General features: G+C 41.1%; 1 protein-coding gene across 3 annotated transcripts in view; it reads left to right on the forward strand.

Moving 5' to 3' along the window:
* The first annotated feature begins 4,280 nt into the window (after positions 1–4,280).
* Positions 4,281–18,093, forward strand: part of LOC124004258 (kinesin light chain 1-like) — a 33,392-nt gene continuing 19,579 nt past the window's right edge. Inside the window, exons 1-3 of one of the 3 annotated variants that reach the window (XM_046313045.1) lie at positions 4,281–4,593; positions 15,401–15,676; positions 16,504–16,734. In XM_046313045.1, the coding sequence (XP_046169001.1) occupies positions 15,428–15,676; positions 16,504–16,734 (480 nt within the window). In that variant the 5' untranslated portion in view covers positions 4,281–4,593; positions 15,401–15,427. Of the gene's footprint in view, positions 4,594–15,396; positions 15,677–16,503; positions 16,735–18,093 lie in introns of all 3 variants that reach the window. The other 2 variants (XM_046313042.1, XM_046313046.1) reach the window with 2 other exon arrangements.

Here is an 18,093-nt window from a genome sequence, read left to right on the forward strand (position 1 = left end):
GAAGAATCTAAAATATGAAAGATGTTTCCACTTCCCAATAACAGCACTTACAGTTGACTCTAAGAGGGAGTCACAGCTCTTCAGTAAGGCCATCCTACTGCCAATGTTTGGAGAATGCATGGCTATGTGCTCAATTTTATACACCTGTCAAAAATCTGTGGTTCTGCCCCTGAGCAAGGCAGTTAATCCACTGTTTCCCAGGCGCTGACGATGTGGATGTTGATTAAGGCACCCCCCAGCACCTCTCTAATTCTGAGGGGTTGAGTTAAATGCGGAAGACACATTTCAGTTGAATGCATTGTTGTACAACTGACTAGGTATCCCTCTTTCCCTTTCCTTCTGAGCGTGGCATTTGAACCAGTATCAATGATTCATTGCCATGACTCACCATTGCCAGAATGGTTGGAAAATGTCAGCTTGAAGAGCCATTACATCAGACCAGCTGTTTATAAAAGTATCTTTAGCCTTGGTGCTTCACATCGAGGAGACAAAGGGGAGAGGGTGGTTAGCGACTCAGCAGGGCTTTTCATTCAATCTCCGTAACTGGTTGTCTAGGATGTTCAAAACAACATTTGTCTTGTGCTGGAAAACACCGGAAGAACGTTGCTTTTGATTTACTGTGTTTGATAGAATGGGGACATACTAACTTTAATCCTAACGTGTATGTACGTGTATGTAAATTGTACTTTCAAAAGGAGAGTTCAGAGAAATTATATGAAATTATATGCGTGGATCTCAAGTCAGCATGTGTCCATTATAGTCTAAAGGCCTTCGGTGTATCTAAGCAAGAAGAATTCTGTGAGCATCAATGCATTATTTTTATTTGATATTGCAAACAAATAGACCTACCTATATTCACATAAAGTAAATCAACCATTTAGCCACAGTTAGGCGGGAACGTTATGGGAAAGTGTAAGTGAGAGGAACCAAACACTAAATGCTGAGCCTATGTCTGGTCCAGAGCAAGACTTCATAGCATGCATGTGTGACCTAGGCCCAGTGTCTGTCCTGGCTTGTATGGCTCCCTGGGCGAACCCCCAGGGATGAAAACATTACTGGTTGATTACTTTTTTCAAATCCAATGTATTTTCCACGTTGATTCCACGTCACAAATTACAACTTTGATTCAACCAGTGTGTGCGCAGCCTTCATGAAGCGTTCATCCTCGTTGTCAGCAACATCCTCTCCCTGTTGATCCTCTATAGCCTCCTCCCCTGGACTTCTTACTTTTTGCAGGTCTATCTGCCTCAGATCTCACAGGTGTTGTGTTGTTAGCAGTAGCTCAGGACAGAGGTGACCGAACAATTCAAAAATGGGAATCTGCTGTTTCCTTTGTTGGTGTGGTTACTAAATTGGTTGCTTGTTGGGGTGATTGTCACAGGAGAACCAGGTTCGATCAGGTAGTCTGTGATATTTCTGTCTGGAAATATAACCGTTAAGGTCCAATCGTTTGAAAAATGTAGTAAGGTTGAACAGTGTGTAATCCACGGCACATTTTAGAAGGTGTGTGTTCGAGCTGCGTGTCCACAATAGCTATCCACTGATGGTGATAGGGGGCAATGAAAAAACAGAATCCATTCATTTCCATCTAAGGGAAGCGAAGAGGGCGGGGGACCGTTGGGCAATGCGAGCACGGGCGATAGAATATGAAAATGGCGGGATTCTCTGCAATATCGAGCCGTGATTGACTAACCGAACCTACTGGTTTGGGTGTTGATTTTTTACCTTTATCTAACTACGTCAGATAAGAACGGCCTAGGAACAGTGGTTTAACTGCCTTGTTGGCTCAGGGATTCGATCTAGCAACCATTTCGGTTACTAGCCCAACGCTCAAACCACTTGGTTAACTGCCACCCCAAACAAATGCATTGGCCGGTTGATACCTAGCATGCTCTCGGTTTGCTAGCAACCACATTTTGAGCCACTCCTGGCGAAGCTAGTGTGGTTTGACAAATTATCGCTGAAAGTGGATCCCATCTGTCAGAGCTATGTAGCTATATCACAATGGGACACCGGACTATCACGTCTCCAGGCTGCGTTTCAAATTTAAAAAAGATACACCCTCATCCACCTACCTTCGCCAAACAATCGTAAGCACCTCAGCCCTTGTTTTTTTATTGAGTTTGTGAGTGTACAATTATGTTCACTTTGGGCCTGAAACGCCATGTGCTGCCATCCTGTTAGAAGGTAACAGATTATTTTATTACAATGGTTAAATTGGATTTTCATTGTGTTCAATGGTGTTATTTGCCCCCTTGTGGCGCTTTCTGGTACTTAGAAAGACGACGCAAACAGGAAGTACAGAATTTGTTTTGCACGCATAGAAGCAGCTACAAACAACGCTACGGTGCAGGTCTTTCAATGTAGTTATTTCTTGTCACGCTTCAGCCTTGGAAAAATATTTGTTTGTAAGTTCAATTCAAGCATTTAGCTAATGATGATAATCTTGTTATTGATAGAGTTGCTTACATATCAATGTTGGTTGCATTTACTCACAAATTGCAATGCCTTTAATGTATGTCGTTAGCTGTATTACTTTGCTCGTGCCTCATGCAAACGAATTGTAAAATATACAATACTGTAGTTTTGTTACTGTTTCTAGTGTAATATGCTTTGTTATTCTACATAGATGGTTATACATTATTAGAGTAATGAAAGGAGCCAATTACCATATGGTTAACTATTAGCTATATGGTTTGGCATCATGCCAGATGCATGGTACCTTAGCGCGTGCTTTGTATTTATGCAACTTCAAATGTTTAATGTACAGCTACAGTATGTCGGAGTGAATTGAACACTAAAGTAGATTATTTTCTGTATTTTGCAGTTTCACAACAAATGTTTTCAATATATTAATTCAAGAAAAGTCACGCCTTGTGTGTTTTATTGAAGACTTAGTTGTTAGCTATCTGTCTAGTTTTGCAATGGAACGCAACTCAAGGGCAGAATACGCCACATAAATTCAATTCGCGATGATTGTACATCCGCTAAGAAAAGTCCACCGAAACTTAAAACCTCAATGTCAATATGGATAAGTCAACATACAAGTGTAAGTAAAAACGAATGTAAAAAGGTTAGAAATTGTGCTACTAATGCACACACACTTCTTGTAAAAGTAATGATTTTTTTGTTTGGTTGACTTTTAGAAATTGTAGAAATAAAACATTTAAATTATTCAGAAGTTCCAGCTAGGCAGGCTAATGTTAGTTAGCTAATTCATTTGCAAGCTATCATACAGTAGTCGTATATTAATAATTATATAGTTAATATAAGTAGACATACAATCATAATTGACAGTAGAGCATATAAAGCACCCACAAGCTACCGGTGGCTGAAATCAACGTCATCGTGGGATGAATGAGTGACGAATTTCCAGGCAAGGGCGATCCATTTAAAAATCATTCCTTCTTCCCTCGCCCTGCAATCACTTAATTTGAGGGCTGAGGGGATAGGGTGTGTCTTTTATGTGTTTGGAATGAAGCCTGGGTATGTGGGCTCTGAATTACGTTTATGCCTTGTTCATGACAACTTGAATTTGCTTGCGTTGAGCTTCCTATTGGTCATATATTGATCATATCAAAGTGGGAAACTCTGACCTCATCTTTCTACAACGAGTTTACATGTCTCAAATTTCCGAGTTCCAATTTGCTTTGAATGCATTATTAATGTTGTTCGTCGAGTGATCTGTGGTTTACCCCGCAACTCTTCTGCCGCGTTTAAATGAGTTTCCGTGTTCCTAATTGTCTTCGTATCATATGAATAAATGCATCACACAATGATTTACTAGAAACGATTGATCTATTTCCTTCTTGAGGACCGTTTGTTTAATACATTTCCTTTAAAGATGTTTTTATTATTAGATAGTCGTAGCTAATGTTAGCTAAATAGTTTAGTGGATGTTCAAGGAAAACTGAACAATGGATTAGTTTCTCCCGTAGACTACTTTCAGGGTAACGAACCATCTAACATTAAGTTGTGAAATATTGAACTTTTTTTTACCATATTCGAACATCTGGATTTTTGTTATTTTTTTGTTTGGTTAGAACTATTTAATTATTTATATTTTTTGTATAACTAGGTTATTAATCAAATCAACACATTTCATGTATTTGCTATGTAGACCAGTTGAAGGCAAGTATCCATTCAAATTAATGGGGGATTTATTTATCTATATGACCAATGATGTATTTATGGGAATGATGTATTTGGATTTGTTACTCATATACACAGCCTCTGTGCAGCCACGCCCGAAAAATCCAATACATGACGACGTCATTCAAAAATATTCGCTGTGGATGCTGGGAGATCAATATCCATGGAAGACATTTTGGATTTAAAATAAGCTCCGTTGGCAACACATTTATCATTGCGGTCGCCCTGATATTTATTTAGAATGTACCGTCAAAGAGTTTGTTTGTCAGTTGTGCGCAATGAAATGGCGTCGTTCTTGTAAAAAAAAACACACGCATTTTTCCCGAACCAAATCGCCGTGCTCATCTGCGAATTCTGTTGGGATAGGTTTCTTGCTGTTGCATGTACATCGAGAAGGCTCCTATAGTTCCTTGCTGTCCTACGAGGAATTAACCAATTTAGGTATGTAACCACATACATATAACAGCATCTGTGTTTTTGTCCTTGGCTCACAGAATTCAACACTTTGCATAAGAAAGACACATCAGAGAGGTAGTGTGTTTGTTCTTGCCTTATTGACTACACAGCCTAACTACAAACAGTAAGTAGCCTATTGATAACAGTTCTTGTAAAGGCTTATTTTATTTATACTGAAAAAATATATAAACCTAACATTGAAAAATTTAAATGAGTTACAGTTCATATATGGAAATCATTCAATTGAAATAAATACATTAGGCCCTAATCTATGGATTTCACGTGACTGGGCAGGGGCGCATTGCATTGATTGATGCACGGACGCCCCCGCTGTCTTCATGCTATTGTCTAGATACACGGCAAGGCGTGGTTTAACGTGACCACGCCCCCGAGAATGATACAGCGGTAGGTTACTCCTGTTACTCCCATTTAATTAACCTAGGTTTGGCGGCATCCTAAACAAACTGCTGACGCATTTTGTCGTTTCAATAAACGTTTTCAGCAGCCTCAAGTGTCGTCCGTTAATATTAACATACTTGTCGATCACAACAACAAATGATTTGCATGAACATTATTCTGCCACTAATTTGTTAGCTTTACAGTTAGTCGTAGCATTCAGCTATCGCAGTATACTGTCACAGTCACTGTTTGTTTACCCATAGCTGGAGAGGCAACCCTATCAAATGGCCCAATGTAGACAATTGTGATATCCACACCTACTTGGTGGAATCTCCAGTTTTGCATATACCTGTGTCCTAGTTAACTAGCTACCATTGTCACCCCCGCCTCTTCTTTGGGGTTTATCGCCAGTTGGCATTTGACGTTATGGTGCATTACCGCCACCTACTGTACTGGAGCGCCCCCGCTTTGCGCCTGTGTACTGGAGTCCGAGCATAAAAATTAACCAATAGAAGTGTAAAGGGGGCCGCAATTGCACCCATCTAGTGTGACCAGGAGTTTAATTTTGGGAGAACTGTGCGCCTATGAAAACAAATCTCCCAGATAATAATTATTGTAATGATAAGGCTTCGCTGTACTGTTGTTTTCAAGTGCCCTAGAGCAGCGTTTCCCAAACTCAGTCCTGTGGACCCCAAGGTGTTTACGTTTATTTTTTTGCCCAGGCACTACACAGCTGATTCAAATAATGAATTCTTGATGAGGAGTTCATTATTTGAATCAGATGTTTAGTGCTATTGCATAAAACAAAAGGTAAACCCATGGAGTCCCAAGGACTGAGTTTGGGGAAACACTGCCCTAGAGAGACGATGAAGTGCAGGCTCAGTAGTGTCATGGTTTCACCATTACTGCAGTGAAAAAGGTTTGCTTGTAGCCCAACTAGGTCTTTCTTGTAGTATATAGATGGTAGAGATCGGCATGGCCAATTAATTAGGGCCGATTTCAAGTTTTCATAACAATCTGTAATTGGCCTTTTTGGGAGCCGATTACATTGCAATCCACAAGGAAACTGCGCGGCAGGCTGATCACCTGTTAACGTGAGTGCAGCATCAAAAGGACCTTGTGGCTGCAAGGAGCCAAGGTAAGTTGTTAGCTAGCATTAAACGTATCTTATAAAAAACAATCAAACTTTACATAATCACTACTTAACTACACATGGTTGATGATATTACTAGGTTAACTAGCTTGTCCTGCGATGAATATAATCAATGCGGTGCCTGTTAATTTATTGAATCACAGCCTAATTCAACTCCGCCAAAAGGGTGCTTTTTTTCGGGCAATGCAATCTTTGCACAAATGTACCTAACCATAAACATTAAGGGCTTTCTTAAAATCAATACACAGAAGTATGTATTTTTTAAAACCTGCATATTTAGTTAAAATAAATTCATGTTAGCAGGCAATATCAACTTGGGAAATTGTGTCACTTCACTTGCGTTCAGTGCAAGCAGAGTCAGGGTATATGCAACAGTTTGGGCCTCCTGGCTTGTTGCGAACTGTGAACTGATTTGCCAGAATTTTACATAACTATGACATAACATTGAAGGTTGTGCAATGTAACAGCAATATTTAAACTTAGGGTTGACACCCTTCCGATAAAATACAGAACGGTTCCGTATTTCACTGAAATAATAAATGTTTTGTTGTCTAAATTATAGTTTCCGGATTTGACCATATTAATCACCAAAGGCTTGTATTTCTGTATTTATTATAATTAAGTCTAGGATTTGAGAGAGCAGTCTGACTGATCGGTGGTAGGCAGCAGCAGGCTCGTAAGCATTCATTTAAACTGCATTTGCCAGCAGCTCGTTGCAATGCTTGAATCACAGCGCTGTTTGACTTCAAGCCTATCAACTCCCTAGATTAGGCTGGCAATACTAAAGTGCCTATAAGAACATCAACAATCAAAGGTATATGAAATACAAATGGTATAGAGAGAAATAGTAAACGCTTCATAATTCCTATAACTACAACCTAAAACTTCTTAACTGGGAATATTGAAGACCTGGGAATATTGAACCACCAGCTTTAATATGTTCTCATGTTCTGAGCAAGGAATGTAAACGTTAGCTTTTTTACATGGCACATATTGCTCTTTTACTTTCTTCTCCAAAACAGTTTTTGTGTTATTTAAACCAAATGAGCGTGTTTCATTATTTATTTGAAACTAAATAGATTTCATTTATGTATTATATTAAGTTAAAATAAGTGTTCATTGCGATTAATCAGTATCGGCTTTTTTTGTTGCTCCAATATCGGTATTGGCGTTGAAAAATCGTAGTTGGTCAAACTAATCGATGGGACTACATTTTACATTAATAAACCATATCGTGAGATGTTCTAAAACTACTCGCTTGTCGACGATAATAACCATTTGTCTTTCTTCAGTCATGTTACCTCATTGGCTAACAACCTTACCAGTATATACAAACATTTGGGGGCGCAAAGAAAGGAAAAGGGATAGCTTCTTCAGCATATCAATGATCATTGCAATGAATGAATGACATCTCTTGAGTGTCCTCATCAGAAACCTGCTGGTTTCTTTTCAATGTAATGCATCTCAATAGGAAAATAGTGCTTTAACACAATGTAGAAACCTAATATTCCACAAATGACTTTGTACTTTCAATGACAGGTATTCTTACCAAGCTTTTATAATAAAGTCATGTATTTACAGAGTTCTATATTAGTTTCTAGGGCTCAACGTGTGCTTCAAAAGTAGCTCGAATTTAAATTGGGAGCACCATTGCCACAAATGAAAAATGTTAATTTAGAGCCCTGCCCCCAGATGTTTTTTCCTAATAACAGACATCAAACGGTTTGAGCAGAGATGCTTGTCCAGTCCACTTGGCTGTTTATTTACTAGAGTGGAAAAGTCTGCAGTCCAAAGGTCACTTTACATCTCATAACAACGGCAGTCCGATATGTAACTGGATCTGAAAGAGTGAGATAAAAGGAAGAAATTGGTCCCCTAGTTAGTTTTACCAGACAGGTGCTCAAGTGCACACACCCAGAAGACATACAGTACTGTATGAAAGCTTTTGTTCCTCTGTAATTATTTTCATAGTAGTTTGCAGTGAAGTTTCCTTTCAACGTGCTCTGTCAAATAAATGTATGCCCTGGTGGTGAAACCTCAAAGCAGGCTGACGCAAACGGTAATAGGCCTATAATTGACCCTCGTGATACAGACTTCTGAAATCACGTTGGGCTGTTGTCTCCTTTGTCAGTCAAAAATGTACATACAAAGAGGCCTACAAAATACAATTTTATTTATTTAATCCTTATTTAACTAGGCAAGTCAGTTAAGAACAAACCTGGACAACACTGGGCCAATTGTACACCGCCCTATGGGACTCCCAATCACGGCCGGTTGTGATTCAGCCTGGATTCGAAGCAGGGTGTCTAGTGACATCTCAAGCTCTGGGATGCAGTACCTTAGACCACTGCGCCACTCGGGAGCCCCTCTGTCGTTCTGCCCTTGAGCAAGGCAGTTAACCCACTATTCCCCGGGCACAGACGACTTACATGACCTCTCTATTCAGAGGGGTTGAGTTAAATGTGGAAGACACATTTCAGTTGTACAATTGACAAGGTATCCCTCTTTCCTGTTCCTTTTGCCTCACTGAAAGAGGCAGCGTGGCATTTGAACCAGCATCAATGATTCATTGCCATGACTCACCATTGCCAGAATGGTTGGAAAATGTCAGCTTGAAGAGCCATTATATCAGACCAGCTGTTTATAAAAGTATCTTTAGCCTTGGTGCTTCACATCGAGGAGACAAAGGGGAGAGGGTGGTTAGCGACTCAGCAGGGCTTTTCATTCAATCTCCGTAACTGGTTGTCTAGGATGTTCAAAACAACATTTGTCTTTTGCTGGAAAACATCGGAAGAACATTGCTTTTGACTTACTGGATTTGATAGAATTGATCTACGGGCCCTATCCTAACTTTAAATATGCGCGTGTAAATTGGACTTTCAAAAGGAGAGTTCTGAGAAATTTGAAATTATATGCGTGGATCTCAAGTCAGCATGTGTCCATTATAGTCTAGAGGTCGACAGATTATGATTTTTCAACACCAATACCGATTATTGGAGGACCAAAAAAGCTGATACCAATTAATCGGCCGATTTTAAAAATAAAAAAAATAATATATATATTTTTTAATTAAAAGTATTTGTAATAATGACAATTACAACAATGCTGAATGAACACTTATTTTAACTTATTTTAACTTAATATAATACATCAATAAATTCAATCAAGTAGATAATGAAACCTATTCAATTTGGTTTAAATAATGCAAAAACAAAGACAAAAACAAAAACAAAGGTTTGGGAAGGTAGTAAAAGTGCAATATGTTCTATGTAAGAAAGCTAAAGTTAATGTTCTTTGCTTAGAACATGAGAACATATGAAAGCTGGTGGTTCCTTTTAACATGAGTCTTCAATATTCCCAGGTAAGAAGTTTTAGGTTGTAGTTATTATAGGACTATTTCCCTCTACCATTTGAATTTCATTAACCTTTGACTATTGGATGTTCTTATAGTCACTTTAGTATTGCCAGTGTAACAGTATAGCTTACTCGCTCCTCCCTGGGCTCGAACCAGCAACACAACGACAATTAGTGCGTGCTAACTAGCTAGCCATTTCATTTCGGTTACCCAAGCCTCATCTCGGGAGTTGATAGGCTTGAAGTCATAAACAGTGCAATGCTTGACACACAACAAAGAGCTGCTGGCAAAACGCACGAAAGTGCTGCTTCTGCCTACCACCGCTCAGTCAGATACTTAGATACTTGTATGCTCAGTCAGATTATATGCAATGCAGGACACGCTAGATAATGTCAACCATGTGTAGTTAACTAGTGATTATGATTAATTGTTTTTTATAAGATAAGTTTAATGCTAGCTAGCAACTTACCTTGGCTTACTGCATTTGCGTAACAGGCAGTCTCCTTGTGGAGTGCAACGAGAGAGAGGCAGGTCGTTATTATGTTGGACTTGTTAACTGTAAGGTTGCAAGACTGGATCCCCCGAGCTGACAAGGTGAAAATCTGTTGTTCTGCCCCTGAACAAGGCAGTTAACCCACCGTTCCTAGGCCGTCATTGAAAATAAGAATGTGTTCTTAACTGACTTGCTTAGCTAAGTTAACGTATAAAAAAAATCGATGCCCAAAAATATCGATTTACAATTGTTATGAAAACTTGAAATCGGCCCTAATTAATCGGCCATTCCGATTAATCGGTCGACCTCTAGTCTAAAGTCCTTCGGTGTATCTAAGCAAGAAGAGTTCTGTGAGCATCAATGCATTATTTTCACTTGATATTGTGTACAAATAGGCCTACCTATATTCACATACAGTAAATCAACAATTTAGCCACAGTTAGATGGAAAGTGTAGTCTTACTAATAAACTGGTTCCCTGAGAGGAACCAGACACTAAATGCTGATCCAAGCCTTTTATGTCTGGTCCAGAGCAAGACTTCATAGCATGCATGTGTGACCTAGGCCTGTAAGCATGTGGTAGTTTTAGCACCACTATTGGGTAGCTTATGTTATAGAATGTGCACTTTGCACAGTAGGCCGTCATTGTAAATAAAAATGTGTTCTTAACTGACTTGCCTAGTTAAATAAATAAATAAATACAATATTAATTAACTTGTGAGAGGCTATGTTATTGATTGTTGACGTTGAATGAGTTAATGGATATATTAGAAGGTTGCAGATGCATTTGTTCAAGACACAAACTGTCAATCTTAGTTACTTTCTGTAAAATGTCTACTTGTAAATGTCAATACATCCTTAATAGAAGTAGTGAAGAGCAAAGTCGGATTCTTCAGAAGATAAAGTGGCTTAGCTTCAGTATAAACAGCAGTGTTTTCGTGTTTCGCTATACTCAAATAAAATTTTATTTGTCACATACACTTGGTTAGCAGATGTAATTGCGAGTGTTGGAAAATGCTTGTGCTTTTAGTTCCGACAGTGCAGCAATATCTAAAATGTAATCTAACAATTCCACAACAACTACCTGGAAATCTAAATAAAGGAATGGAATAAGAATATATGGATGAGCAATGACAGAGCGTCATAGGCAAGATGGTATAAAATACAATTTACACATATGAGCTGATTAATGCAAGATATGGAAACATTATTTAAGGTGACTAGTGATTCATTTATTCAAGTGGCCAATGATTTCAAATCTGTATGTATACAGCAGCCTCCTGTGTTTAGTGATGGCTATTTAACTGTCTGTTGGCCTTGAGATGGAAGCTCTTTTTCAGTCTCAGTCCCAGCTTTGATGCACCTGTACTGACCTCGCCTTCTGGATGATAGTGGGGTGAACCGGCAGTGGCTCGGGTGGTTGTTGTCACAGGAAGGCCAAAAAGATTATCCAGGACATCGGGTGTTGTAAGTGTCCTGGAGGGCAGGTAGTTTGCCCTCGGTGTTGCTTGTACAGACCGCACCACTCTCTGGAGAGCCTTGCGGTTGTGGGAGGTGCAGTTACCGTACCAGACGGTGATGCAACCCAGCAGGATGCTGTATGGATGGACCATTTCAGTTTGCCCGTGATATGCACATCGAGGAACATAATTTTCCACCTTCTGCACTGCTGTCCCGTGGATATGGATAGGGGGGTGCTCCCTCTGCTCTTTCCTGAAGTCCACGATCATCTCCTTTGTTTTGTTGATGTTGAGTGAGGGGTTGTTTTGCTGACACCACACTCCCAGTGTCCTCACCACCTCCCTGTAGGCTGTGTCGTCGTTGCTAATCAAGCCTACTAATGTTGTCTGCAAACTTGATGATTGAGTTGGCGGCATGCATGGCCACGCAGTCATGGGTGTACAGGGAGTACAGGAGGGGGCTGAGCATGCACCCTTGTGGGGCCCCAGTGTTGAGGATCAGCGATCTGGAGATGTTGTTTCCTACCTTCACCACCTGGGGGGCGGCCCGTCAGGACGTCCAGAACCCAATTGCACAGGGTGGGGTTGAGCTTGGAGGGTACTATGTTGTTGAATGCTGAGCTGTAGTCAACGACAGCATTCTTATGTAGGTATTCCTCTTGTCCAGATGGGATAGGACAGTGTTATGGCGATTTGCGTCATCTGTGGACCTATTGGAGCAGTAAGCAAAGTGAAGTGGGTCTAGGGTGACAGGTAAGGTGGAGGTGATATGAACCTTGATTATCCTCTCAAAGCACTTCATGATGACAGAAGTGAGTGCCACAGGGCGATAGTAATTTAGTTTAGTTACCTTTGCCTTCTTGTGTACTGGAAAAATGGTGGCCTTTTTGAAGCATGTGGGGACAGCATACTAGGAATGGTGAGAGATTGAATGTGTCGGTAAATACACCTGCCACCTGGTCTGCGCATGCTAGGAGGACACGGCTAGGGATGCCGTCTGGGCTGGCAGTCTAGTGAAGGTTAACACTTTCAAATGTCTTACTCACGTCGGCCATGGAGAGGGTGGGGCCCACAGTTCTCGGTAGCGGGCAGCGTCGATGGCTCTGTATTATCCTCAAAGCGGGCAAAGAAGGTGTTTAGTTTGTCTGGAAGCAAGACGTCTGTGTCTGTGACATGGCTGGTTTTCTTTTTGTAGTCTGTGATTGTCTGTAGACCCAACTCATGTTTATGGAAGCTCAAAATGTAAACGAGGCTACAACAATATTTCACCACTTTGCAAAGAAGGCTTTTGCGATTTATGATGACCGTGTATACCAAGCTATTTCAGGTATTTTTAAGTTGTATTCTTTTTTTGATTGACATCCCCAGTACGTTTCCAGCCGTCCCTACATATGATCTCCCCAACCAAAGCCACCTGTGCCTCCTTCCCACATGTCCCTAAATCAGAAACATCAGTCTGCAATCCCTCCTATCCACTGGTAACCGGCAGAGACCAGAGGCAAGAGAAGATAAAGCACTCCCATAAGTCATCAGCAGCTAAAAGATAGCTCACCAATGGGCCCTATAATTCCATCTGGATGTGATGGGATTGTAGAGGAATGGCTTTATGCTACCAAAGAGACTGGATGACACGAGACAGGGCATGGAGATGGAGACAGCGTATGAATTAACCACACTGTTCTCATGCAATTTTAATGTCACCCGTGGTGGTGGTCTATTATGCAGAGGAAGTGAGAAGGAGGGCAATTTTTATATTTCAGCTTCCTTCTCCTTTAAATGGCAGTGTGTCCCGGTCACCATCGTCATATTTGCTAGAAGCTTTTGTTTGTGGTCTATACCATGTCAAATCAGCAACTTTATTCAACTTCATTCATTGATAACTCCACAGTAGAGAATTATGAGCAATTGTTAATTAATTAGTTGTATTTCAATGAATTCCTCTGAATTAACTGAAAGGGAATACAATGTAGGCTAGTACAACCCTGGCTAGTGTTTTCTGTTGAGGGAACCCAATATCCCTTATTCATGTGAGCTAACATAATTGTTTTTCTGCATTGTGCCTTTTCCTTCTTCTGAGTGCACCTTGGGACGCTGTGTAAATAATTAAGAGAGCTAATTTCAAGCTTCCCTTTAGCCTACAGCTAACTTACATACCGCAATGAATAATTAGGCCTAATTATTCTACCAACTCACATCTTAACCTATTGTAGCTGAACAGTACTTGACCCTGTGAAGACTAATCACTGCTGTATGCTTGGTTCGCATGTGTGGCATTATTTCTGTACTATACTACTTTGCTTTACCATGCAAATAAATCTAGTGTTTTTGATAGCAGATCTCATTACCTTTTGGATGTATGGACTAACTGCGTTATGGTATTGGAAACGTCTTGTCTATGCTTGCTCAATGAACCCCCCCCCACGCTGTTGACTATGCCTCGAGGTTAATCTGAAATGGAATTTCCTACAGATGCCCATTGAGAAGCTTAATAGTGGCTTTGTAGCCACTTTCATTAAATATGACTCATGCTCTTATAAAAGCGCCATTACTCTTTGAAATTGGACCTCTGTAATCCGTCATGCCAAGTTTCAACTTTGGTGACCGCCTATGTGCTACCATTTGAACTAGTTGTTATTTACCCTGTGTTCAATGTAGTCTAGAGTCTAGATATCCATTCAGTTTGTTTCCAGATTACATTTAGCTGAATCCCATTCTTAAAACCAATTCTGTATTTTTCTGAATCTATAGACTTTGGCTGTATCATCAACCTATTTTAGAACTTGCTGAAAAGAATGGATTGAGGCTCAATGCCATGTGTGGTTTCAATATCAAAATAATGTCATGCAAGCTAGTAGCCTACTGTACTACTCTGTCAAGCTGCGCTTGCGTTCACTCTGCATCCAGGTGAAATGATATGTAGGCACACTGCTGGACTAGTTCTCATTTTATGATTGGCTCTTGGTGCTCTATTTCTGGCAGTCTGTTTCCATGGCTCTAAACAGACTTTGTAATGGGATATTTCAATTTAAATGAAAAATCACCACAAAGTTCGATTATCTGCCTGTTTTGGAATAAGAATACTAATACGAGTGACTAGAGCAGAATTTTTCCACAATGGAAATGCACATTCAGCCAGCTACAACAGTTTCCTAATATTTATCTCCAAGCTCTTTGATGATGAACTCAGGGCTAAATGCTCGGGGGTTAGCCTAATTTTCTGCTGCTATGCCCACGCCAAGCATAATCATGTGACTGTCTTGTGAAGGCAGGGGGAGCAAAGTCTTTTATTCCTCTGGCTTTGTCGACTCCAGGGAGTGTAGAGATTGTGGGCTAGATTGGACTCCTACTCTGTCATTTTGTATCCCAAGGCTTCCATTTTCTTGTACATCTATATCCAGTTTAATTCAAAACGTGTAGTGTGGATTGTAAACGGAGCAACCTCTATGAATTAATGTTTGCTTGAGCTGTGCTTTTTTTCTGCTAATAATGACAGTGGAAGTCTCAAGATGTTGGAATCTTGTAGAACTTAGGTATATCAACTATGCATGGCACAGTCAAAATAGTAGCTATGTATAGCCTATAGAATATTTATGTTTTGTAAATGGTTAACAGGAGCATCACTCTGACTTGTCTTGGAGCATTATTAAGCCTCCTGTTGACAAGCTTTCTGTGTAGCTCGTAACAAGACCAGACAATTGAGCTGTGTAATCCCCCCACTTGACCCTAGAGCAGTTTCCCAAATGGAGGTTAGTAGGGGCTAGTCCCTTCTGTGTCACTAAAAAACAACTTGTGAAAAGAAGTAGGCTTTTGTTTTGCTCTGATGGGTCCAAAGAAAATCCCCAAAAGTGAGGTTATGGCATTAAAAGGAACCACTACCCGAAGAGTGACCTAACATCCACCTTCATTTTCTTCCACTTCCCTCCACTAAGTAAGTGTATTAGGTCCTAGGTCCACTAGGCAATGTCAATCATGGTGTACCCCAGGGAAGACCGTCTGGAGAAGCTGTCCCAGGAGGAGATTATCTCCAGCACCAAGCTGGTGATCCAGGGCCTGGAGGCGCTGAAGAGCGAGCACAACTCCATCTTGCACAGCCTGCTGGAGACCATCCGCTGCCTGAAGAAGGACGAGGAGGCCAACCTGGTGCACGAGAAGTCCAGCCTGCTGCGCAAGTCAGTGGAGATGATCGAGCTGGGGCTGGGCGAGGCGCAGGTAAGGGTTGAGGGTCCAAGGGTGATGGGAAGAGACCTGGGGTGGTTATAGCACGGTTTCTCAATCCATTCTTGGGGGGGGGGGGTCCCCATAAGTTAACGTTAACAGGAGTTAATGTTGCATGCGTCAGAGTTTCATGTTTTGAAGTTAAACCAGAGAAAGACAAGTTATGTAGGCTGCCTGTCTCTGTCCACATGAATCCACCGCTGCCACAAATTGCGACCTTCATTATTAATCAATCAATCAATTGGATTTATAAAGATGTCACAAAGTACTTATACAGAAACACAGCCTAAAACCACAAAGAACAAGCAAAGCAGATGTAGAAGGAAAAGCTCCCTCGAAAGGCAGGAACCTAAGAAGAAACCTAGAGGAACTAGGCTCTGAGGGTTTGCCAGTCCTCTTCTGGCTGTGCCCGGTGGAGATTACAAGAGTGCATGGCCATTAAGGTCAGATCGTTCTTCAAGATGTTCAAACGTTCATAGATGACCAGCAGGGTCAAATAATAATCAGTGGTTGTAGAGGGGCAACAGGTCAGCACCTCAGGAGTAAATGTCAGCTGGCTTTTCATAGCCAAGCATTCAGAGGCTGAGACAGCAGGTGCAGGAGAGGGTGAGAGAGAGAGGAGGTCCAGGACAAGGTAATACACCCTGTGAACAGGTCAGAGTTCCATAGCCACAGGCAGAACAGCAGAAACTGGATCAGAAGCATGACCAGGGAGACGGGTACAGCCAGGAGTCACCAGGTCGTTCTGAGGCATGGTCCTAGGGCTGATTCGCATACATAATTAATTGATCCCTCTACATGTATGCACCTTTCTCTATCAGGTGATGATGGCCCTGTCTGCCCACCTGAACGCTGTGGAGTCTGAGAAGCAGAAGCTGCGTGCCCAGGTACGTCGACTGTGCCAAGAGAACCAGTGGCTGCGGGACGAGCTGGCGGGCACCCAGCAAAAGCTGCAGAAGAGCGAGCAGAGTGTGGCCCAGCTGGAAGAGGAGAAGAAGCATCTGGAGTTCATGAATCAGCTGAAGAAGTACGACGAGGATGTGTCCCCTACTGTGAGTTGTTCTGCACTCGCATACACCCATACTTAGATGCACAACACAATCGCTTGCACGCAAGCACAAACGCACTGCTGCCAAATCAGTTCATGAAGTATGAAGAGAACACATTTCTTTCTCTGAGGTAATACACACACAAACTCCCTGATCATAAACAATTGAACCAGCTCCAGAGCTGTGATCCTAATGCAAGTAATCAGCCATTGCATAAGCCTCTGCTGATGAAGTCGCTTCTGGGGGGTTGCAACTGTGACCTGTCGATAATACTTGACCTCTTCTCTACTGCCATTCTCTATTCTCAACCAGGATTTGGATCTCTCCATTTGTGCAAGATCATTTTTAGAGCGGATTGAGGGCGAGGGAATTCTCCCTACGAGATGAAATGAGAGCTGAGAGCACGTCTTTTGTAAAACCTAGCAGCCTATTAGTTAACTAGACAGACGAGTGCCATATTCTGTCATAAAAGAGCCATTTCACTCCTCTTGTAACCTTCTTTATTCTTCCCTCTTTTTCTCCCTTTCCATGAGCAATGCAGGCTGCCAAGGGGAATGAATGGGTCTCACTCACCATCTTTTATATATATATATATATATATATATATATATATATATATATATATATTATAATCATTCATTTACCCTTTAACTAGGCAAGTTGGTTAAGAATATATATAATAATATAATAATATATATGCCATTTAGCAGACGCTTTTATCCAAAGCGACTTACAGTCATGTGTGCATACATTCTACGTATGGGTGTTCCCGGGGATCGAACCCACTACCCTGGCGTTACAAGTGCCATGCTCTACCAACTGAGCTACAGAAGGACCACAGAAAGAACAAATTAAGAAGAACAAATTCTTATTTACAATGACGCCCCAACCATTATGAACTGATTAAAGTGTATGTTGGGCGGAAGTCATCTGTGCCTTGGCTGCTGTTAAGGCAATTCATTTAGCCATTAACATTTATACATATTGACGAGAGCTCGTTAATATGTACCAAATGTAGTCCAGACTGGAATTTAGCACTGTTCAAATGATGTCGGTTGTTGAATATTTATAGTTCTTGTACGTGTCTGGGAATGTAAGGACAGAGGGTATGAATGTGGAAGGTGGGCTGGAGTGTTTCTAGTTCAGCCTGAAGGGAACTGTGATGAGGTGCATGAGTCTCCTTGAGCACCCTGCTGTCTGTCAAACATTGACTCTAAATTCGATGGAAACTTCTTGTGGCCAGCTGGGTTTTAAAGGCACAATGTAACTTTAATTTCTAGTCAAAAGCACTACCCTGGCTGTTTGTAAACTGTGGGGTAGGTCTTGGCAAATGTAACTGCCACTGAGTATATAATTAGAATT

This window comes from Oncorhynchus gorbuscha, linkage group LG18, assembly GCF_021184085.1.
Source record: "Oncorhynchus gorbuscha isolate QuinsamMale2020 ecotype Even-year linkage group LG18, OgorEven_v1.0, whole genome shotgun sequence".
NCBI lineage: Eukaryota > Metazoa > Chordata > Actinopteri > Salmoniformes > Salmonidae > Oncorhynchus > Oncorhynchus gorbuscha.